At 45.1% G+C, this 23950-nt stretch overlaps 1 protein-coding gene across 3 annotated transcripts in view; it reads right to left on the minus strand.

Annotated features, from left to right (window-relative positions):
* ANKRD55 (ankyrin repeat domain 55) overlaps positions 1–23950 on the minus strand; it is a 171484-nt gene that overhangs the window by 16620 nt on the left and 130914 nt on the right. For all 3 annotated transcript variants that reach the window (XM_073622890.1, XM_073622880.1, XM_073622898.1), the window contains 2 exons: positions 12176–12831; positions 5258–5359 (listed from right to left, as the gene is read on the minus strand). In XM_073622890.1, coding sequence (XP_073478991.1) covers positions 5258–5359; positions 12176–12831 — 758 coding nt within the window. The remainder of the gene's footprint in view (positions 1–5257; positions 5360–12175; positions 12832–23950) is intronic.

The following is a 23950-nucleotide window of genomic DNA, read 5'->3' on the forward strand; positions in this document are numbered from 1 at the left end:
CTTTGTCTGGTGATTTTTAGCAGGTACATATGCACCACAATCAATGTCATAGTCATCAAAAGCCATGTTGTTCTGTTGCTAGCGCTACATGCTGCAAAAAGTCAATGGCTCAGCAACTAAGCTTCAAATCGTTCGGAATTTCATTGACACAGACCTTTCGCTTACCTCAAGTCTATTTTTATAGCAACAAAAATGCTAAGAAAAGCAATTCTGTAATTGCTACAATATTGCCTGTGTGACATAAACCTTATAGATTATCAGATTTTTGTATGAGGACCCAGCAAATTATGTTTACATGAGTTACAGTGGCTTGCGAAAGTATTCGGCCCCCTTGAACTTTTCAACCTTTTGCCACATTTCAGGCTTCAAACATAAAGATATAAAATTTTAATTTTTTGTGAAGAATCACCAACAAGTGGGACACAATTGTGAAGTGGAACGAAATCTATTGGATATTTTAAACTTTTTTAGCAATTAAAAAACTGAAAAGTGGTGCGTGCAAAATTATTCGGCCCCTTTACTTTCAGTGCAGCAAACTCACTCCAGAAGTTCAGCGAGGATCTCTGAATGATCCAATGTTGTCCTAAATGACTGATGGTGATAAATAGAATCCACCTGTGTGTAATCAAGTCTCTGTATAAATACACCTGCTCTGTGATAGTCTCAGGGTTCTGTTGAAAGCGCAGAGAGCATCATGAAGACCAAGGAACACACCAGGCAGGTCCGTAATACTGTTGTGGAGAAGTTTAAAGCCGGATTTGGATACAAAAAGATTTCCCAAGCTTTAAACATCCCAAGGAGCACTGTGCAAGCGATCATTTTGAAATGGAAGGAGTATCAGACCACTGCAAATCTACCAAGTCCTGGCTGTCCCTCTAAACTTTCAGCTCAGACAAGGAGAAGACTGATCAGAGATGCAGCCAAGAGGCCCATGATCACTCTGGATGAACTGCAGAGAACTACAGCTGAGGTGGGAGAGTCTGTCCATAGGACAACAATCAGTCGTACACTGCACAAATCTGGCCTTTATGGAAGAGTGGCAAGAAGAAAGCCATTTCTCAAAGATATCCATAAAAAGTCTTGTCTAAAGTTTGCCACAAGCCACCTGGGAGACACACCAAACATGTGGAAGAAGGTGCTCTGGTCCGATGAAACCAAAATCAAACTTTTTGGCCACAATGCAAAACGATATGTTTGGCGTAAAAGCAACACAGCTCATCACACTCAACACACCATCCCCACTGTCAAACATGGTGGTGGCAGCATCAATGTTTGGGCCTGCTTTTCTTCAGCAGGGACAGGGAAGATGGTTAAAATTGAGGGGAAGATGGATGCAGCCAAATACAGGACCATTCTGGATGAAAACCTGTTGGAGTCTGCAAAAGACCTGAAACTGGGACGGAGATTTATCTTCCAACAAGACAATGATCCCAAACATACAGCAAAGTCTACAAAGGAATGGTTCACAAATAAACGTATCCAGGTGTTAGAATGGCCAAGTCAAAGTCCAGACCTGAATCCAATCGAGAATCTGTGGAAAGAGCTGAAAACTGCTGTTCACAAACGCTCTCCATCCAACCTCACTGAGCTCGAGCTATTTTGCAAGGAAGAATGGGCAAGAATTTCAGTCTCTCGATGTGCAAAACTGATAGAGACATACCCCAAGCGACTTGCAGCTGTAATCGCAGCAAAAGGTGGCTCTACAAAGTATTAACGCAAGGGGGCCGAATAATTTTGCACGCCCCACTTTTCATTTTTTTATTAGTTAAAAAAGTTTCAAAAATCCAAAAGATTTCGTTCCACTTCACAATTGTGTCCCACTTGTTGGTGATTCTTGACAAAAAATAAAAATTTTATATCTTTATGTTTGAAGCCTGAAATGTGGCAAAAGGTTGAAAAGTTCAAGGGGGGCGAATACTTTCGCAAGCCACTGTATCTGTAATAGAAAAAGTCCCTTGCTAGTGAAAACATGCTTTCCCTGTATCCCTGTCTGATAACACTATAACATCTCTTCTGGGAAAGTGAAACAATGATCAGGGAAATGCAGTGTACAATTCTTTTTTAAACCACATCTGCTTCTGTATGATCATTTACTGGTATTTTGAAGAATTCAACTCACTGGCAGAAAATAAGAAGGAACCCTTTGTGGAGGTCGTAGGAGTTATGAAAGACAACTTCTTGCACTTTTATGTTAACCAAGGAAAATCATTACAGAGACAGAGTACAGAGATACCATTTTAAATGCACTTTTGGGTGACATGGAAGGAGAAAAACAAACAAACATTAAAGTGATTCTATACACTACTTTCTTTGCCTATAAATGACTGATGCAGACAGGAGCACATTATGCATCTGAGCTGTCATTGCTGTACTGTATTTGGAAATACTTTATGCCAGTCAGTTGCATGTCTGTGGTGCCAGCATACGTCTCTCATTACAGGTTTTCTTTAACATTAAAAAAGGGAGGGTGGGATTAGGGCACCCTGACCCATGACTACTATTGGCGGGACCAATTGTTTGGGCAAGTATAAAAGTCAATCCCAAGTCCCAAATATCCATTTAGATTAGCACATCATCTGGTCCACCATCAAAGCTTGCCTCTCAGTCCACCAATAATGTTGAAAAGAGTTTATCTAGTGCAGATAAATCACCAGTGGTCCTGCCTTTTTTCCCACCCAAACCTTAAAGCTGAGCTCCAATCATTTTTGTGTTTATTAAAAGTCAGCAGCTACAAAAGTGAAGCAGCTGACTTTTAATAAATTCATACTAACCTGTCCCAGGATCAAGCGATGTGGTCATTTGCACCATCGCTTGTCTTCCTCTCCCTGGCACTTCAACTGTTGGCACCCGGAGAGACCAAGACAGAAGTATACCTTAAATCACACTTGAAAAATAATAAAAGTAAATAGAACAAACATAGTCAAAACATAGCCAAAGTTCGGTAACTGGAACGGATAGTCAGACAAGCCAGAAAGCCAGGAAGCCAGGAATCAGCATAGTAGAACAGCAAGCAGGATCTGGAGCCAGAAGGAACATCAGCCAAGCAAGTCTTTAAAAGGCACGCAGGAGAGAATCACTGTGATGTTGACTAGGCGAAGGCAGAGATCATCTGGGCTGGACGTCTTAAGAAAGCAGGACTGATGAGCAGGATATCATCAACAGGTGAGTCACTGTGGAGAGATAGGAGCTGGAAATTAACCGCCAGCTGAGTGGCTAGCTCAGAGAAGGAAGGGTCCAGCCCTGACATGCGTGAAGGAGGAGGAGAACTTCTGCTTGGATCACCTAGGCGATCCGAGTGGAAGTAGGAGCGGATACCTGTCGAAACGAGGTACCTGCCCCCCCCAAAAAAAATGACATGTTAAATGTGGAAGGGGAGGGGGGAGGAGTGCCTAAAGCTGAACCACCCCTTTTGGGTGGAGCTGCGCTTTCAAAAGGGTTGCCCCGCCCAATTGGCAGTGGTCCCATCCTTCCCCAGCTTATGCTCTTGTGAACTGACAGGCTGGCTCACAGTTTTATTCAATCGCATTGCCCTCCTGGTTTATATTCATAACATAGAAGAAATGGCTGGGTCTCCTGGACTTCTGCCTAGGTTGCCTTGTGGATGATCCAGCTCTGCACACTATAGCCTGCTCCCAGTCTTACTTGCTCAGCCCTGACAGTACCCCCTCCTCAATGACCCCTTCCCCTCAGAGGACCACCAGGCTTAAGGGGAAAACATATGGAAATCACAGAGGAGGACAGGGGCATGTACGTCCGAGGATGAGACCCAAGAGCGTTCCTCCGGACCGCACCCTTTCCAATTCACCAGGTACTGTATGCACCCACGGAACCCACGGGAGTCAACAATGGACTGCACTTCATACTCCTTATGGTTCTCAACCTGTACAGGGTGAGGACGTGGCACCGAAGTGGTAAAGTGGTTGCAGACCAAAGGTTTTAATAAGGAGACATAGAATACATTTGAGATACGCATATTAGAAGGAAGGTCTAAAGCGTGAGCCACTGGGTTATTCGTGCGGAGAATACGGAATGGCCCAATAAACCGAGGTGCCAAATTCAGAGAGTGAACATGGAGTCGGAGGTTGCGAGATGACAACCAGACCCTGTTTCTCTAACCCAAGAATGCTCTGCAGAACAAATGAGTCAGGCAACATGGAAGGTTGGAAACCATAGTTCGCCATAAACGGGGAAGCAGAATTCAAGGCACTATTGTGAGCAAACTCTGTCCAAGGTAAGAGGTCTGACCAGTTATGATGGTCAGAAATATAGCAAAGTAGGAAATGCTCCAAGGACTGGTTGGCTTGTTCTGCGGCCCCATTAGACTGCGGGTGATACGCAGAGGAGAAAGCAAGCTGAATTCCCAACTGTGCACAAAAGGTTCACCAAAACCGGGACACAAACTGACTACCCCTGTCCGAGACGATCACCTTGGGTAGCCCATGTAAGTGAAAGATCTCCCAAGCAAAAATGGAAGAATGTATTAAAGTGAAAAACCTTTTATCTTTACAACCCCTTTAAGAATGCATGAGAGACACTTTCACAAAATCTGCTTGCGCCAGTCTTTATGAATTCCAGGGATAATGTTTACATATATTTTATTTTATATGTGTTCAGGGCTAAAACAAAACATGCATAAAACATGTTTTTTTCATTGGTTTCAGGAGTATATGAAATCTTGCATGAGTATTGCCTATTTTATGGCTTCCAGCCAGTAGGTGGAGCTCCGGGATCCTTTCCACATATTTACCAGGCCAATTCCAACTGTGCTGCTGAAAACAATGCCTGTTTTTACAGGCTGGATATTAAAATTACCTACCCAACCATTCCTTTTCTGTACAGATCTGTGTGGTTGTGTACAGATTTTCAGTTAGAGAGAGTCTGCAAGCAAACAACTCTTGCTTCAGCTCTTTTGAAAACCCATGATATTCTGTGATATTGGTGTCATGAGGACATCCTCTAATAAATGTTTGTATGCAGAATAAAGATTTTAAATCTTAAAACCTATAAAGCTGAAAATATAACTGACTGAAATCCATTATCCTGCACCTGTTAATGCCAAATTGTAAAACTATGGGTCATCTGCAGATGGGAGCTCCGAACTGTTTTGCAGAATGAATGCAATACAGCATTGAAAATTTTGCCCAATTAATTTTTGTTTCTCCTTATGATGCTACAGGGAAAAAAATATTTGAACCTTATGAATGAGATCTTCCCTTTCAGATGTACTGTATGTGAAGAGCATGTTATTTACACCTACTTTTCTTCACACAGTGATCCGGTAAAGGGGCCAAGCTGTTTCGCGCAAGTCGAAATTCTTTCATTCTTGGCTTATCTTGAGGGAGATGAGGTGAGTTGTGACCTGAAAATAATTATATATGTTAAGTATAGTATGACACTTTAAACAAAAATAGGTAAATGTAAAATATCTTCAGTTAATGAAGATTTACTAAATAATGTATATATTTTCTATAAATAATCTTTTACAAAGCCTGCAAAGACCTGATGACAAAAACGTAATTCAGATTAGGAAAGGATACATTTTAAAGGTGAAACTGGTGAGAAAAGAAAATGTTGCTTTTTATGCAAAAAAGAAACTGTATTATGGGCATTACATTGGTCCTGCGACCATCCAGCCTTACGTGAAAAATACAGTGTGCCAACTGCAGGAAAACCACATTGCACTTCCAGAACATCTAAGGCTGCTTTTAGATTGATGCAATGCGGTTTGACTGTACAACCAGAGCAGCGCAGTGTACCCGTGGGTTTGGTGCAGGGCAGCTGCGCTTTCCCATAGACTTCTATTTGGTCCTGTGGTTTTGGTGCACTTTCTAAAAGCGCACTAAAGATGCAGCATGTAGGAGTTTTGGTGCTCTTTAAGAAAGTGCACCAAAACTGTAGGACCTAAGAGAACTCTATTGGAAAGTACAGCTAACCTGCACCAAACCTGCGGGTACACGGTCAAACTGCGCCGTATAAGTCTGTAAGTAGCCAAAGTATTGATATTTAGGTCAAAGACATGCAAAGGGGTGACAGGTCCCCTTATTAGGTTTATGTAACAGACAGTTATTTGTAGCTGCTTTCATGCAATGTGGGAGTCTGTCCTGGCAATGGCTTGCCCAGGAAGCTCATGGGGTGTAGTCTGGTTATTTTGTTTTGGCTCAAGGGTAAAGGAAAATAACACATAAATACAGCTGGATGCTGCCCCATTGCCAGGACAAGAGTCATCAGCATCCAAAACAAGGAGGCAATTGCCCCCCCCCCCCCCCATGAGCTGTGAAATCCTTTAGCAGTATAGATTGCAGGTCCTGCCCTTTTTGCACTTCATTCCTTGGTATGTGCCCAAGGCAGCCGACTATTTTGCCTACCCCTCAACAGAACTCTGGGGCAGCACAGTGGTTTAGTGGTTACTTCTACCTTTCAGCCTTAAGGTCAATCAAATCCCAACCACAACACTACCTGCATGAAGTTTGCTTGTTCTCCCTGTGCTTGTCTGGGGCATGCTGGTAGGTTTTTTGGCTCCTACCCTAATTGGCCCTAATATGTAGGCAGGTGATTAGAGGGCCTCAGATTGTAAGCTTTTTGAGGACAGAAACTGATGTGAATGTGCAATATGCCGTCAGGTCCATAAATATTGGGACATCGACACAATTCTAATCTTTTTGGCTCTATACACCACCACAATGGATTTGAAATGAAACGAGCAAGATGTGCTTTAACTGCAGACTTTCAGCTTTAATTTGAGGGTATTTACATCCAAATCAGGTGAACGGTGTAGGAATTACAAAGTTTGTATATGTGCCTCCCACTTTTTAAGGGACCAAAAGTAATGGGACAATTGGCTGCTCAGCTGTTCCACGGCCAGATGTGTGTTATTCACTCATTGTCCCATTTACAAGGAGCAGATAAAAGGTCCAGAGTTCATTTCAAGTGTGCTATTTGTTTTTGGAATCTGTTGCTGTCAACTCTCAATATGAGATCCAAAGAGCTGTCACTAGCAGTGAAGCAAGCCATCATTAGGCTGAAAAAACAAAACAAACCCATCAGAGAGATAGCAAAAACATTAGGTGTGGCCAAATCAACTGTTTGGAACATCCTTAAAAAGAAAGAACGCACCGGTGAGCTCAGCAACACCAAAAGACCCGGAAGACCACGGAAAACAACTGTGGTGGATGACTGAAGAATTCTTTCCCTGGTGAAGAAAACACCCTTCACAGCAGTTGGCCAGATCAAGAACACTCTCCAGGAGGTAGGTGTATGTGTGTCAAAGTCAACAATCAAGAGAAGACTTCACCAGAGTGAATACAGAGGGTTCACCACAAGATGTAAACCATTGGTGAGCCTCAAAAACAGGAAGGCCAGATTAGAGTTTGCCAAACAACATCTAAAAAAGCCTTCACAGTTCTGGAACAACATCCTATGGACAGATGAGACCAAGATCAACTTGTACCAAGTGTACCAAGAGTGATGGGAAGAGAAGAGTATGGAGAAGGAAAAGAACTGCTCATGATCCAAAGCATACCACCTCATCAGTGAAGCATGGTGGTGGTAGTGTCATGGTGTGGGCATGTATGGCTACCAATGGAACTGGTTCTCTTGTATTTATTGACGATGTGACTGCTGACAAAAGTAGCAGGATGAATTCTGAAGTGTTTCGGGCAATATTATCTGCTCATATGCAGCAAAATGCTTCAGAACTCATTGGACGGTGCTTCACAGTGAACTGAAGACAGTTGCAGTAGAGGCCTGGCAGAGCATCACCAGGGATGAAACCCAGCGTCTGGTGATGTCAATGCGTTCCAGACTTCAGGCTGTAATTGACTGCAAAGGATTTGCAACCAAGTATTAAAAAGTGAAAGTTTGATAGATGATTGTTAATCTGTCCCATTACTTTTGGTCCCTTCAAAAGTGGGAGGCACATATACAAACTGTTGTAATTCCTACACCGTTCACCTGATTTGGATGTAAATACCCTCACATTAAAGCTGAAAGTCTGCAGTTAAAGCACATCTTGTTCATTTCTTTTCAAATCCATTGTGGTGGTGTATAGAGCCAAAAAGATTAGAATTGTGTCGATGTCCCAATATTCATGGATCTGATTGTATGTAAGGGGCTGTGTAAAATGTCAATGCTATATAAATGCCTGTGATAAATATATCTCCACTGCTGAGGCTCTATAATTGGAGTAGGTGTACCTTTCATTCATCTGCCCATCCTCAATTCATAGAGTGCTTTTCATCCATGTAAATTATAGTTCAGCATCTATGAATGGAGGAAGGGGTGAAGAGGTAGAGCATGGTTTGCACTCTTGATGAGTGCCCATGACAGGTCCAATGCTTGTATTAACCCGGAGCAGAAGATAACGGCTATGGGGGAAGGTGGGGAAGAGAATTTCAGAGTTAACCAGCACAGCTGGCAATAGAACAAAGGATACTTCTCATTAAATATAAGCAATGTCCCTTGTGCTGGTTTAAAAAAAAAAAACCCTCAGGGCTCATGCACAAAGGATGTTTTAATAACGCCATTGCTGTAGCAGCTCTAAAAACTTTTTTTCTTGTTTAGCCGCGTTTTTACATTAGCGTTATTGCGTCTTTTTCTGCGTTTTTTTGGCGTTAGCGTTTCTGGGCGTTTTTTTTTGTTAAAAACACTCCCTATAATGTAAAAGCACCTAAAAACGTCAAACACAGCTAAACGTGGCTTGACCCGTTTAGACGCTTTTTTTGGGTGTTTTTCATTTTTACGTCTTCTTTTTCTACTACCCCTAAACTCCTCTGACAGTTTAAGTGTGCATGGACACATAGGCTAACATGGAGGGGCTTTTAGGGGTAGTTAAAAAAACGTCAAACGCCCCTAACAGCAGCTGTAAAAACATCCTGTGTGCATGAGCCCTTAACTTAGACATTCACTGCAGTAGTCAAAAGTATTGGGACACCTGCCTTTACGCACACAACCTTTATTGGCATCGCAGTCTTCGTGTGTAGGGTTCAATATTGAGTTGGCCCATCCTTTGCAGCTAGAACAGCTTCAACTCTTCTGGGAAGGCTGTCCACAAGGTTTAGGAGTGTGTCTATGGGAATGTTTGACCATTCTTCCAGAAGTGCATTTGTGAGGTCAGGCAATGATGTTGAACGAGAAGGCCTGGGTCGCAGTCTCCACTCTATATCATCCCAAAGGTGTTCTATCGTGTTGAGGTCAGGACTCCCATATATTAACTCAGCTATTACAAACCAGGCCCGTTTTTACACAAGTTTTCTGAAATTTGTCCAACATAAACATCATATAATATTTCAACTGAATGACAACTTTTAACATAACTTACAAAGCTGTAACACTTTGCCATGTCTTTATAAACAGACCACTTGCTTTTTCTGGGCATGGTCTCATACCGCAGACACAAGTCAGAATAATGCTGCCATCTACTGGTAGGCTTTGGTAGGAAAATATACTTGCAGAAATTAAAGTTTGCCAAAGTAAAAGTAGAATTTTCTTACTAAGTTGCTTAGATCTAGAGACCACCACCATGCTTGACTGTAGGCAAGACACACTTGTCTTTCTACTCCTCACCTGGTTGCTGCCACACACGCTTGAGACCATCTGAACCAAATAAGTAGTTAAATATAAGTTTATCTTGGTCTCATCAGACCACAAGACATGGTTCCAGTAATCCATGTCCTTAGTCTGCTTGTCTTCAGCAACCTGTTTGCAGGTTTTCCTGTGCATCATCTATAGAAGAGGCTTCCTTCTGGGATGACAGCCATGCAGACCAATTTGATGCAGTTTGCGGCATATGATCTGAGCATTGACAGGCTGACCCCCACCCCTCCAACCTCTGCAGCAATGCTGGAAGCACTCATACATCTATTTCCCGAAGATAACCTCGGGATATGATGCTGAGCATGTGCACTTAACTTCTTTGGTCGACCATGGCGAGGCTTGTTCTGAGTGGAACTTGTCCTGTTAAACCATTGTATGGTCTTGGCCAACATGCTGCAGCTCAGTTTCAGGGGCTTGGCAATCTTCTTATAGCCTAGGCCATCTTTATGTAGAGCAAAAAAATTTTTTCTCAGATCCTCAGAGAGTTCTTTGCCATGAGGTGCCATGTGCCCAGTATGAGAGAGTGAGAGCAATAACACCAAATTTAACACACCTGCTCCCTATTCACACCTGAGACCTTTTAACACTAATGAGTCACGTGGCACCGGGGAGGGAAAATGGCTAATTGGGCCTAATTTGGACATTTTCACCTAGGGGTGTACTCACTTTTGTTGCCAGCGGTTTAGACATTAATGGCTGTGTGTTGAGTTACTTTGAAGGGACAGCAAATTTACACTGTTATACAAGCTGTACACACACTACTTTACATTGTAGCAAAGTGTAATTTCTTCAGTGTTGTCACGTCAAAAGATATAATTAAATATTTACAAAAATTTAAGGGGTGTACTCACTTTTGTGAGATACTGAATGTATATATATATATATATATATATATATATATATATATATATATATATATACACATACACATACATATACACTTATATTCTACTGAGGCCTCAGTTAAAGTTTTTAATCTAAAGTTTTAAAGTTTTTTAATCTGCACAAAATTCTGGTGTGTATTAAAGATTTGCCTAGTTAAACCTCGTTCACACAGGTGTACTATAGCATAGACCCGTGTAAGGGCTGTGTTTGCCCGTGCAGGGATACACAAACATTCCGTGCATCCCTATGCAGGCAGTCCATTCATTTTAATTAGGACAAATTGTTGCGGTAAATTGTGAGTGTGATTATGCAGTGGGTGTTGAAAACCTGAGCCTACTTACTGTGTACATGATAATGGCACTGTCCCACAATCATTGTGTCTACATACTATGCTTTAATTATTGTGCCACAAGCAAGAGTCTAACAGACCTATAAAAACCTCAGTACAATTATTTGCAAAAATAATTTTGTTTTTCTGCACAATGCCTATCTTTAGGAAATATTTCATTAACAGTCAGTGACTACTAAGCAACCAAGTATTGTACAATATAGCATAACGAGTGAAGTGGTCAGAAGCATGTAATAGAAAACCCTGTGTACACAGTGCAGTGATCAGGAGCGTGTCATATACAGCCCAGCATACAGAGTTCAGTGGTTAGGAGCATATCATATACACCCCAGTGTACAGAGTGCAGTGGTCAGGAGCATGTCATATACGACCCAGTGTAATGAGTGCAGTGATCATATTAGAACAATTTCTGTTATATAATGAACTAGGTATAGAGCAAGAACAATCTACATAGGATCACATAAAAAATACTGTCCTATCAAACAAATACAAGCTGTAATGTCACCAATAGCGAGACAAAGAGCAAGAGAGTGATAGACGGGGGGCGGGTTTGGGGCTGGGGATTGTCGGGGAAGAGAAAAAGAGAGAAGACAATGACAGTAATGGATCTTGCTTACACATTCCTCTAAAATGTGTACTCAAATCGCACTTATTTTAGAAAAATGATAATGTTTTCACCTGTTATGAGGAAAAGTAATGCCCTGTACACACGATAGGTTTTTCCGACAACAAAATCCATGTTTTTTTTCAGACGGATGTTGGCTCAAACTTGTCTTGCATACACACGGTCACACAAATCTTGTAAGAAATTCTGAACGTCAAGAACGCGGTGACGAGCCGATGAAAAAGTTCAATAGCCAGTGTGGCTCTTCTGCTTGATTCCGAGCATGATCGGAACTTTGTGCATCGGAATTGTTTACACACAATCGGAATTTATGACAAACGATTTTGTTGTTGGAAAATTTGAGATCCAGATCTCAAATTTTGTGTGTCGGAAATTCCGATGGAAAATGTCCGATGGAGCCTACACACAGAATTTCCGACAACAAGCTCCCATAGAACATTTTCCATCGGAAAATCCTATCGTGTGTACGGGGCATTGGAAATATAAGCCATTGAAAAAATAGGAGTAAAGTTGAAGAATATTGACCTACTGGTAAATGAATCACAATCAGCAAGAGAACAAGCTCTGTATAGAGTGATGGTCTTTATCTCCGTATATGAAAAGGAAACTGTATAAAGCAACTTAATCTTACCACAAACTGGCCTAGCAGATTGCCATTTTTTTTTCAAAACAAGTAATAATTTGGTGCCTTTGGTTTCATATTTTATACCCATAGTGTACCTTACCTGAATGCATATTTTCCATATGAGGAAGATGAGGAGGACATAGACTGTCCATATGGTTTGGCTTTTTGAGCAAAGCATGACCCTTGAACTTGTCAGGATCTGGTGAAGTCCAGGATTTATGGGGCAGGATTTGGTTAGCAGCTATATTCCATGGATTGTCTTGCAAAGTCTGGCAACTAATTCTGTGGTCAAACAAGTCATGCTCACTCTTGCTTTTCTGAGACCGGTGTGCAAAATGAAAAGCATTGCTCTGTGGGACATCTGATGTAGTCTGTGATGTGGTCAAAAAAGTGTGTCCAAGAGTTATAGGAGGGAGACTCTGTGTTCTTATGGGTGGAAGACCTTTGCTATTTTGCTTGTTTTCGGGTAACAGATACTTCTGTGACTCCACCGTCCTTTTTTTGCAGTTGACTGAGGTCACCCTTTCATCAGAAGGGTCTTTGCAGTTTGTGTCCAATATACAGTCAAATGTGGTGATGATATCATCAACCTCCGAGGTCTCTTCTCTGTTATACCTGAGTTTGTCCTTCTGATGTGCTTTCTGCTCCACCTTCTTCTTCTTGCATGAGAATATCTGATTCAGCACAGTGAGACGCCCTTCTTTCCTCATGGCCTTACAGCCCGGGGAGGTGAATGGCTGTAACGGGTCTGGTGTACTGCCAATAAAGAAAGAACATCACTGTTATGAATATTCAGTTACAGTCACTAACAACTTTAAAGCCCAAATTTAGGTTAAAAAAAAAAATCATCATGATGTACAGTACTTACATTTAATGAGAAGTGTCCCTTGTGCTTGTGCTGACTGTCCTAGATGAAAACCGAAGTCCGGCCGACGTGCCCTTAACAACCGATAACTCATTAGCTGTCAGTGGGCTTCCCCACTGACAGCTGAAATGTAAACAAAAGTTACCAGCAATGAAAAATGCAGACAAAAAAACAGAGTGGGGTCCCCTAATCCATACCAAACTCTTATCCGCGAGCACCTCCCTCTGTAACCATACCATACAACATGCCCTCAATGTGGGGGAGTGCTTTGGGGCAGGGGCCGCTCTGCCCCAAGGCACCTTGTCCCCATGTTGATGGGGACAAGGGCCTCTTCCCCACAACCCTGGTTGGTGGTTGTGGGGATCTGCGGGCAAGGGGCTTATCGGAATCTAGAAGCCCCCTTTAACAAGGGGGCCCCCAGATGCCACGCCGCCCCCTATGTGAATGAGTATGGGGTACATAGAACCCTTACTCAGTCACCAAAAAAGTGAATAAAAACACAACACAAGTTTTTAAAAAGTCCTTTATTAAAAAAAAAAATAAATAAATGTCCCCGGAGTAGATCCATCTTCAATCACGCCGTCTGCCACCACCACCGACCCCAAAAAAGAAAAAGAAAATCCTTCGGTCCCGACGAAGGCTCCCACTGTCTGCCAGCTCCGTCATCTGACAGTCCTGAAATTGCTAAGGGGCAAGGCCACCCGGCGACATTACCAGGTGGCCCCGCATGTCCCGTTAATGATGTCACAAGGGGCGGGGTCACCCAATGTCATCAGGTGGCCCAGAGCCCTCCCTGCCCCAAAGCACCCACCCCCATGTTGAGCTGCATTTAGCCTGGTATGGTTCAGAAGGGGGGACCACTAGCTCGCCCCCCCCCCCTTTCCTGGCCCACCGGGCTGCATGCTTGGATAACGGTCTGGAATAAATTCTTGGGGGGGGGCCATGCCTTTTTAAAAAAAAAAAATTGACATGTGGTTCCCCTTAAAATCAATACCAGACCAGAAGGGCCTAGTATGGATTGAGAGGACCTCACGCTGTTTTTTTCCCCACGTTTTTCATTGCCGGCATTCTTTTGTTTACATTCATCTGTCAGTGGGGAAGCTCGCTGATAGCTGATGAGTCATTGGTTGTGAAGGACGCGCTGGCCGGCTTCCCAGGCTACTCCTTAACAACCAGCTATTCTTCACACAAAATCGAATTGGGCGATCATTTTTCAACCGATCTGAATTCGAATTGTTCCGAAAATTTGGAATTCAGTAGAAAACGAATATACGAAATGAAATTAAAAGAATTGAAACAAAATTTGTTACTGTTTCATTCGGAGATTTATATACTTCCGAATCTCCGAATAACCAAAAATTTGTCCAAACTGATATCCGGACTGAAACAAATTGCACGTGTCTAGCTCTTCCTTTCTTTCTGTAAGGCTTCTGGGATGGACCAGAGGAATCCTCTGTGCCAGCGCTGACCAATTAGAATCGCTCTAGTCCATCACAAAAACACAAGAGAAAGAACAGTGGATGTGTATGCTGTCTCAAAATGATCTTTCTGACACATTGGGGTTGATTTACTAAAACTGGAGAGTGCAAAATCTGGTAAAGCTCTGTATAAAAACCAGCTTCTAGGTTTTCTTTTTTTTTTCGTCAAAGCTTAATTGAACAAGCTAAAGTTAGAAGCTGATTGGGGTGGGGGCGGGGGGAGTGTATGTAGGATTTCATGGGCCAGCGCTAATCAAGGGAATTACATTTTTTTGTAAAAACTAAAAGTTAGAAATACGCTACCATGATGTGAAAAGAACGAGATGGGATAATAAAATGAGCCAAATGGTGATTAAAATCCTCTCAACGTTATCGCTGAAGTAGCAAAAGAAAAAAAAAAAAAAAGAAGCTGATTGGCTACCAGCTGCACCAGATTTTGCACACTCCAGTTTTACTAAATCAACCCCAATGTTTATAAACACTATTCAAATGCAAGATAGAAAGACACATAATAGTTACTTTTGTATGTACTCTTTTGTATTAAATGCAGATTAAAGGGATAGGTCTCATCTGCATATAATGTAAGGCTGGCCATACATTATACTTTTTTTGTACAATTTTCCTTTAGCCCGGGTTCACACTGCACCCGACTTCAAAGTGGCGCGACTTCCGCTCGACTTTTAATTCGGACCCCAGCACAACTTTGGCACGAATTGCATGCAACTAGTCGGACCAAAAGTAGTGCAGTCGGAGAGACTCAAATCACACTGATTAGAACGGTTCATGTGCACAGAATGGGGTCCAACTGGAGTTTGACTTCTGATGAGACAAATGCTCCAAAGTCGGACGATTGTCGCATCAGTGTGAACCAGGCCTGAGACTTACCAAAACCATATACGAGGTCAAACCTAAACACTTTCAATTTGTATGCAATTAGGCGGGCCCTTGCACTACATAGTTAAAGGTAAATGTATGGCCAGCTTAAGTAAAAGCAACCTGAGAAGAAAGAAAGTTTACTTTTTAGTGTCACATTACAAAAGCACAAAATTAAAAAATAAATTTCTCATTTCATTTTTTTTTTTTTACTGTTCAATGCTTTGCAGCAGAATTATAGTTTTAGTGTTGCAGGATAAAAAGTATACCTTTATCTACCAATCAAAGTAGAAAAAAAGTGTTTTTTTAGTTCTGTTAAAAATTTTGTCTAAAGATTGCATATAAAATAAAATCATTTTACAAAACATGATAAAAAACAGAACAATATATGTATTACTTTGTTATGTAATCTTGTTTGCAGTATAAGCAGGCCCAGCAGAAATGTAAAACCTGTCCTGGTCCACAGGGAGTGTAAAGGTGTGAGAGCTGAGCATTTTTAAAGCCAAAAATGTTTTCAGCGAGTAGGGAATAGTTTAAAATCATGTCAGGTTTTTTTGCTCCTTTGTCCCACTGGGGAGAATTACCTTCACTTCCTGTCCTGACAAAACAGCAGTGAGTGATACGAAACCTATCCAAAACAAGGGAAATCTCTCTTAGTTGTAACCGGGACAAATGTCCCCACTGGAAAAAATAGATCACACAGCAAACTGAAGTAACTCTTCACAAAAAAATGAGGTTAGAGTACTCCTCAATTTCACTTCATCTTACTACAGTCTCAAAATTGACTCCTGGGCACACAGCCTGCTTCTAAAGACACATAGTTGCCAACATTGTCAAAAAATTGATAGGGACACTTTTTGTCTGTAGGCGGAGTCTTATAATTAGGGGGCGTGGCATTCATTTCTAGGCATGCCGTAGTGGGGGAAGAAAAATGCGGCGAGAAATGGGCGTGGTTTAAACTTAACGTTGGTCGTGGCTTAAAGGGGTGTGGCTCAAAGGGGGTGTGGTTTGAGTCTGAGATGAACGACGGATGGAGGGAGAAAGAAAGAAAGAAAGAAAGAAAGAAAGAAAGAAAGAAAGAAAGAAAGAAAGAAAGAAAGAAAGAAAGAAAGAAAGAAAGAAAGAAAGAAAGAAAGAAAGAAAGAAAGAAAGAAAGAAAGAAAGAAAGAAAGAAAGAAAGAAAGAAAGAAAGAAAAAGAAAGAAAAAGAAAGAAAGAAAGAAAGAAAGAAAGAAAGAAAGAAAGAAAGAAAGAAAGAAAGAAAGAAAGAAAGGAGAGAGAAGGAAGGAAAGAAAGGGATGGAGGGAGAGCAGGCCTAGATCCTACACCGGAACAGAAATCTGTGTATTTCAGAATGTTTAACAATCAGCAGATAAAGATACTCAAAACACCTGGTGTTAGCACTTCAATCATCACAGCACCATGGTTGATAAGGTGTCAGGGTGATTGGAGCGCATTATTTTTATTATTACATTGTAATATAAAATGAAATACCATAGTTCAACTCACCATAATGCAGAATCAGTGGGAGCCCTGAGCGTGTCACTTACCATGTCACCTGCCATCAGGTGTCCCCAGCAGAGTGCCTCCTCACATCAGGTATCCCCAGCAGAGTCCCTCTTTACATCAGGTGTCCCCAGCGGAGTCCCTCCTTACATCAGGTGTCCCCAGTGGAGTCCCTCCTTACATGAGGTGTCCCCAGTGGAGACCCTCTTTACATCAAGTGTCCCCAGCGGAGTCCCTCTTTACATCAGGTGTCCCCAGCAGAGTCCCTCTTTACATCAAGTGTCCCCAGCAGAGTCCCTCTTTACATCAGGTGTCCCCAGCGGAGTCCCTATTTACATCAGGTGTCCCCAGTAGGGGCCCTCTTTACATCAGGTGTCCCTAGAGGAGTCCCTCCTTACATCAGGTGATCCCAGCAGAGACCCTCTTTACATCAAGTGTCCCCAGTGGAGTCCCTCTTTACATCAGGTGTCCCCAGCGGAGTTCCTCCTTACATCAGGTGTCCCCAGTGGAGTTCCTCCTTACATCAGGTGTCCCCAGTGGAGTCCCTCTTTACATCAGGTGTCCCCAGCGGAGTCGCTCTTTACATCAGGTGTCCCCAGCGGAGTCCCTCTTTACATCAGGTGTCCCCAGCGGAGTCCCTATTTACATCAGGTGTCCCCAGCAGGGGCCCTCTTTACATCAGGTGTCCCTAGCGGAGTCCCTCCTTACATCAGGTGACCCCAGCAGAGACCCTCTTTACATCAAGTGTCCCCAGTGGAGTCCCTCTTTACATCAGGTGTCCCCAGCGGAGTTCCTCCTTACATCAGGTGTCCCCATGGAGTCCCTCTTTACATCAGGTGTCCCCAGCGGAGTCCCTCTTTACATCAGGTGTCCCTAGCGGAGTCCCTCCTTACATCAGGTGTCAACAGCGGAGCCCCACGTTACATCAGGTGTCAACAGCGGAATCCCTCTTTACATCAGGTGTCCCCAGCAGAGTCCCTCCTTACATCAGGTGTCCCCAGCGGAGTCCCACGTTATATCAGGTGTCCCCAGCGAAGTCTCTCCTTACATAAGGTGTCCCCAACGGAGTCCCTCTTTACATCAGGTGTCCCCCCCTCTTTACCCTGGTGCGGGCCGCACCCGGTAGCGACGCCACTGGTGATTAGGTCTCCGCGCCATTTACAGAAGACCAGCTCAAAGAAGGAGAGGAGAGAGAAGGAAGGAAAGAAAGGGATGGAGGGAGAGCAGGCCTAGATCCTACACCGGAACAGAAATCTGTGTATTTCAGAATGTTTAACAATCAGCAGATAAAAATACTCAAAACACCTGGTGTTAGCACTTCAATCATCACAGCACCATGGTTGATAAGGTGTCAGGGTGATTGGAGCGCATTATTTTTATTATTACATTGTAATATAAAATGAAATACCATAGTTCAACTCACCATAATGCAGAATCAGTGGGAGCCCTGAGCGTGTCACTTACCATGTCACCTGCAATCAGGTGTCCCCAGCAGAGTGCCTCCTCACATCAGGTATCCCCAACAGAGTCCCTCTTTACATCAGGTGTCCCCAGCGGAGTCCCTCTTTACATCAGGTGTCCCCAGCGGAGTCCCTATTTACATCAGGTGTCCCCAGTAGGGGCCCTCTTTACATCAGGTGTCCCTAGCGGAGTCCCTCCTTACATCAGGTGATCCCAGCAGAGACCCTCTTTACATCAAGTGTCCCCAGTGGAGTCCCTCTTTACATCAGGTGTCCCCAGCGGAGTTCCTCCTTACATCAGGTGTCCCCAGTGGAGTCCCTCTTTACATCAGGTGTCCCCAGCGGAGTCGCTCTTTACATCAGGTGTCCCCAGCGGAGTCCCTCTTTATATCAGGTGTCCCCAGCGGAGTCCCTATTTACATCAGGTGTCCCCAGCAGGGGCCCTCTTTACATCAGGTGTCCCTAGCGGAGTCCCTCCTTACATCAGGTGTCAACAGCGGAGACCCTCTTTACATCAAGTGTCCCCAGCGGAGTCCCTCTTTACATCAGGTGTCCCCAGCAGAGTCCCTCTTTACATCAGGTGTCCCCAGCAGGGGCCCTCTTTACATCAGGTGTCCCTAGTTGAGTCCCTCCTTACATCAGGTGACCCCAGCGGAGTCCCTCTTTACATCAGGTGTCCCCAGCGGAGTCCCTCTTTACATCAGGTGTCCCCAGCGGAGTCCCTATTTACATCAGGTGTCCCCAGCAGGGGCCCTATTTACATCAGGTGTCCCTAGCGGAGTCCCTCCTTACATAAGGTGACCCCAACAGAGACCCTCTTTACATCAAGTGTCCCCAGTGGAGTCCCTCTTTACATCAGGTGTCCCCAGTGGAGTTCATCCTTACATCAGGTGTCCCCAGTGGAGTTCCTCTTTACATCAGGTGTCCCCAGGGGAGTTCCTCCTTACATCAGGTGTCCCCAGCGGAGTATCTCTTTACATCAGGTGTCCCTAGCGGAGTCCCTCCTTACATCAGGTGTCAACAGCGGAGCCCCACGTTACATCAGGTGTCAACAGCGGAATCCCTCTTTACATCAGGTGTCCCCAGCAGAGTCCCTCCTTACATCAGGTGTCCCCAGTGGAGTCCCACGTTATATCAGGTGTCCCCAGCGAAGTCTCTCCTTACATCAGGTGTCCCCAACGGAGTCCCTCTTTACATCAGGTGTCCCCCCCTCTTTACCCTGGTGCGGGCCGCACCCGGTAGCGACGCCACTGGTGATTAGGTCTCCGCGCCATTTACAGAAGACCAGCTCATGGAGGCCAAAGGGAAGAATCAAGATAGTTGGTCTTCTGTGAAATGAAAGCCGGCGGAGACAATTCATGAGTGGCGGCCACGAACCCCTAGTGGCGGCAGCGAAAAATCAGGAAACCGCAGATTTCCCACCAAACGGTTAGACCAGGACAAAGGTCTAAATACCGGGAATGTCCCGGGAAATTCAGGACAGTTCGCAACTATGCAGACACACGGCCTGCTTCTCCAGATACAAGGCCTGCCTCTCCAGACACACGGGCTGCTTCCCCAAACACACGTTCTGCTTCTTTAAATACATAGCCTGCCTCTCCAGAAACGCAGCCTGCTTCCCCAAACACATGGCCTGCTTCTCCAGACATGCAGCCTGCGTCTCCAGACACGCAGCCTGCTCCCCCAAATGCATGGCCTGCTTCTCCAGACACACAGCATGCTCACAAGACACACGGCCTGCCTCTCCAGACACACGGCCTGCCTCTCCAGACACACGGCCTGCCTCTCCAGACACACGGCCTGCCTCTCCAGACACACAGCCTGCCTCTCCAGACACACGGCCTGCCTCTCCAGACACACAGCCTGCCTCCCCAAACACACGGCCTGCCTCCCCAAACACACGGCCTGCTTCTTCAAACACACAGCCTGCCTCTCCAGAAATGCAGCCTGCTTCCCCAAACACATGGTCTGCCTCTCCAAACACACAGCCTGCCTCTCCAGACACGCAGCCTACCTCTCCAGACACGCAGCCTGCTTGTCCAGACATACAGCATGATCTTCAGACATACAGCCTGCTTCTCCAGACACAGTCTGCTGAAGTTCTCAACAAACAAATGGTATTCTAGTGTTCCTCAGTTTTAGTTCTGGATACAGCTTCAAAATTGACCTTATTCCTTCAGGCCCACAGCCTGCTTCTCCAGACACACAGCCTGCTTACTCAAACTTGTCAGGGCTGGGCTCTCAGCCCTTCCTTCTCTGAGCTCAGGTTGCTCAGCTGTCGGTTAATTGCTAGTACTCATCTTTCCACAGTGGCTCACCTGTTAATCGTCTCCTGCCCGTCAGTCAAGCCCACAGCCAGCCCCTTCTGGCTATTTAAACCGCCTGGTTCATTTCTTCAATGCCTTCACCTTGGTCATCATATCTAGAGACTCTCTGCTGTGTTCCTGTTGAAGGCTTGCCTGGTTGACGTCCCTTCTGGTTCCTGATCCTGTCTGCTGCCTCTGACTACGTTGATCCCCTGCTTCCTGATTTCCTGGCTTGTTATGACTACCAAACCCTGGCTATGTTTTGACTACATTTACCAGTTGTACCATTTTTACTATTTTATTAAAAGGTGTGATTTTTTACTGCATTTTCTTTCTCCATCTGTTTCATGTTTCCTGTCAAAACTCATGGCCTGCATCTCCAAACACGCAGCCTGCCTCTCCAGACATGCAGCCTGGTTTTCCAGACACTGCCTGCTTCCCCAAACACACAGCCTGCTTCTCCAGACACACAGCATGCTCTTCAGACATACACCCTGCTTCTCCAGACACAGTCTGCTGAAGTTCTCAACAAACTAATGGGATTCTAGTGTTCCTCAGTCTTAGTTACAGCTGGTTACAGCTTCAAAATGAACCTTATTCCTTCAGGCACACAGCCTACTTCCCCAGACATGTAACTTGCTTCTCCGGACACATGGCCTTTGTATCGGTACCCCCGTAGGTGCTGCTGGTAACTGTAGTGCGTCTGTCACACTGCCCAGCCAGGCACACACTTTTCAGTCACACTTTAGACAGAAAGCAGTCCTCGCACTTGTTTTTATGTTTTTATTGAGGGGAATAAACTTGGATGGGGATAGGGAAAATTATGAGATGCCCAGATGATTGAAAGTTAATGTTGGGACAGAACTATATACACACTTGATATATACAATCTCCTCTCTTCCTCCAGCACAACACTTACTTGCAGACTATCTCTATGTAACACCTCCAGCACATCACTTGCAAGCACTCTCCGAACAAGCTAGCACAGATAGATACCCTGTTTCCCCGAAAATAAGACCTAGCATGATTGTCAGTGATGGCTGCAATATAAGCCTTACCCCCCAAAAAAGCCCTATCCTGTTTCCCTGAAAATAAGCCCTACCCTGAAAATAAGACCTACAAGGACTTTAACTAGGGCTTATTTGGGGGGTAGGGCTTATATTGCAGCCATCACCGACAATCACGCTAGGTCTTATTTTCGGGGAAACAGGGTAGGCCTGACACTGGCTCAGCCAGGCCTTAGCAAATGCCCTTTGCAGGCAGGGACCGCGGGCCCCTATGGTGTAGTAAAAATAAGGTAGTCCTTGGTGCTAGCTGTCCACGTGGCTACTGAGCCCAGTACCACATCTTCAGGCTCTGCCAGCCCTCCTGGCTGCAGCTGCCTCTTTCTCCACTGCCCATACCACAGTCCATCCTACTGGCTCTGCACCCATCTCAGACTACAATCTCCCAGTCCTCTCAGGCGTGACTCCCCAGTTCTCCTGACCATGTGATGCACTCACCAGCCCTCCTGGCTGTGACCTGTAGTTCCTCCCCGGAGACTTACCCGACAGGGATTCTCCCGCTGTTCTCTCTTGCTCCTCCTGGCCAGGACACCTCTGTGTGTTGTAGGAGGGTCCCCTCCACACCCAAGCCCAGGCCCAAGGTCACCCCCTCCAGATTGGGGAGCTCCCTCAAAGGCCATGGCAGCCTAGCACTCCATCTTCAGCTTTCACTTAATCACAACTACTCTCCAGCTGGGCTGACCCTGGGTATTTAAGGAGGCCTGCCCCCTGCCAATCCAGAGTGGGGATTGGTTAGGGCTATTCAAAATACCCCAGGCAGCACCACCTTTCCTCTCCTCCTTCCTTTCCAGAAAACACTACAACATTCTGGAAAGAAGTGGGAGGTGTTGGTGATGCTGCCTGTGAATCACCCAGCTCTGCCCCGGGACACTCCCAACCCAGATCAAAACACACCCAGGCTTGGCTGCCAGTCAAGCCTGGAAATGTACCTCCTCTACCAAAAACAACGCTATCACTTCAAGCACACTATGACAAACTCACCAGGGATTTGCCAAACATATCACACCTATGGCACAGCACACTAGAACCTTCTTAACCACTTAAGGACCGCCTCACGCCGATGTACGTCGGCAAGGCGGCACGGGCAGGCAAAATCACGTACATGTACGTGATTTGCCTCCCGCGGGTGGGGGGTCCGATCGGACCCCCCCCCGGTGCCCGAGGCGGTCCTGTTTTGTCCCCCGGCAATCGAAGGTGAGGGGGAGGCCATCCGTTCGTGGCCCCCCCCTCGCGATCGCCGCCGGCCAATCAGATCACTTCCTTTGCTGCTGTATGCTAAACAGCAGCAAAGGAAATTATGTCATCTCTCCTCGGCTCGGTATTTTCCGTTGCAGCGCCGAGGAGAGAAGACTTCACTGTGAGTGCACAACACTACACACACAGTAGAACATGCCAGGCACACAAAACACCTCGATCGCCCCCTGATCACACCCCCCCTCCCTGTCACAAACTGACACCAGCAGTTTTTTTTTTTTTTTCTGATTACTGCATTGGTGTCAGTTTGTGACAGTTACAGTGTTGGGACAGTGAATATTAGCCCCCTTTAGGTATAGGATACCCCCCTAACCCCCCCTAATAAAGTTTTAACCCCTTGATCACCCCCTGTCGCCAGTGTCACTAAGCGATCATTTTTCTGATCGCTGTATTAGTGTCGCTGGTGACGCTAGTTAGTGAGGTAAATATTTAGGTTCGCCGTCAGCGTTTTATAGCGACAGGGACCCCCATATACTACCTAATAAATGTTTTAACCCCTTGATTGCCCCCTAGTTAACCCTTTCACCACTGATCACCGTATAACCGTTACGGGTGACGCTGGTTAGTTCGTTTATTTTTTATAGTGTCAGGGAACCCGCCGTTTATTACCGAATAAAGGTTTAGCCCCCCCGATCGCCCGGCGGTGATATGCGTCGCCCCAGGCAGCGTCAGATTAGCGCCAGTACCGCTAACACCCACGCACGCAGCATACGCCTCCCTTAGTGGTATAGTATCTGAATCAATATCTGATCCGATCAGATCTATACTAGCGTCCCCAGCAGTTTAGGGTTCCCAAAAACGCAGTGTTAGCGGGATCAGCCCAGATACCTGCTAGCACCTGCGTTTTGTCCCTCCGCCCGGCCCAGCCCAAGTGCAGTATCGAGCGATCACTGTCACTTACAAGGCACTAAACGCATAACTGCAGCGTTCGCAGAGTCAGGCCTGATCCCTGCGATCGCTAACAGTTTTTTTGGTAGCATTTTGGTGAACTGGCAAGCACCAGCCCCAGGCAGCGTCAGGTTAGCGCCAGTACCGCTAACACCCACGCACGTACCGTACACCTCCCTTAG

This window comes from Aquarana catesbeiana, linkage group LG01, assembly GCF_042186555.1.
Source record: "Aquarana catesbeiana isolate 2022-GZ linkage group LG01, ASM4218655v1, whole genome shotgun sequence".
Classification (NCBI taxonomy): domain Eukaryota; kingdom Metazoa; phylum Chordata; class Amphibia; order Anura; family Ranidae; genus Aquarana; species Aquarana catesbeiana.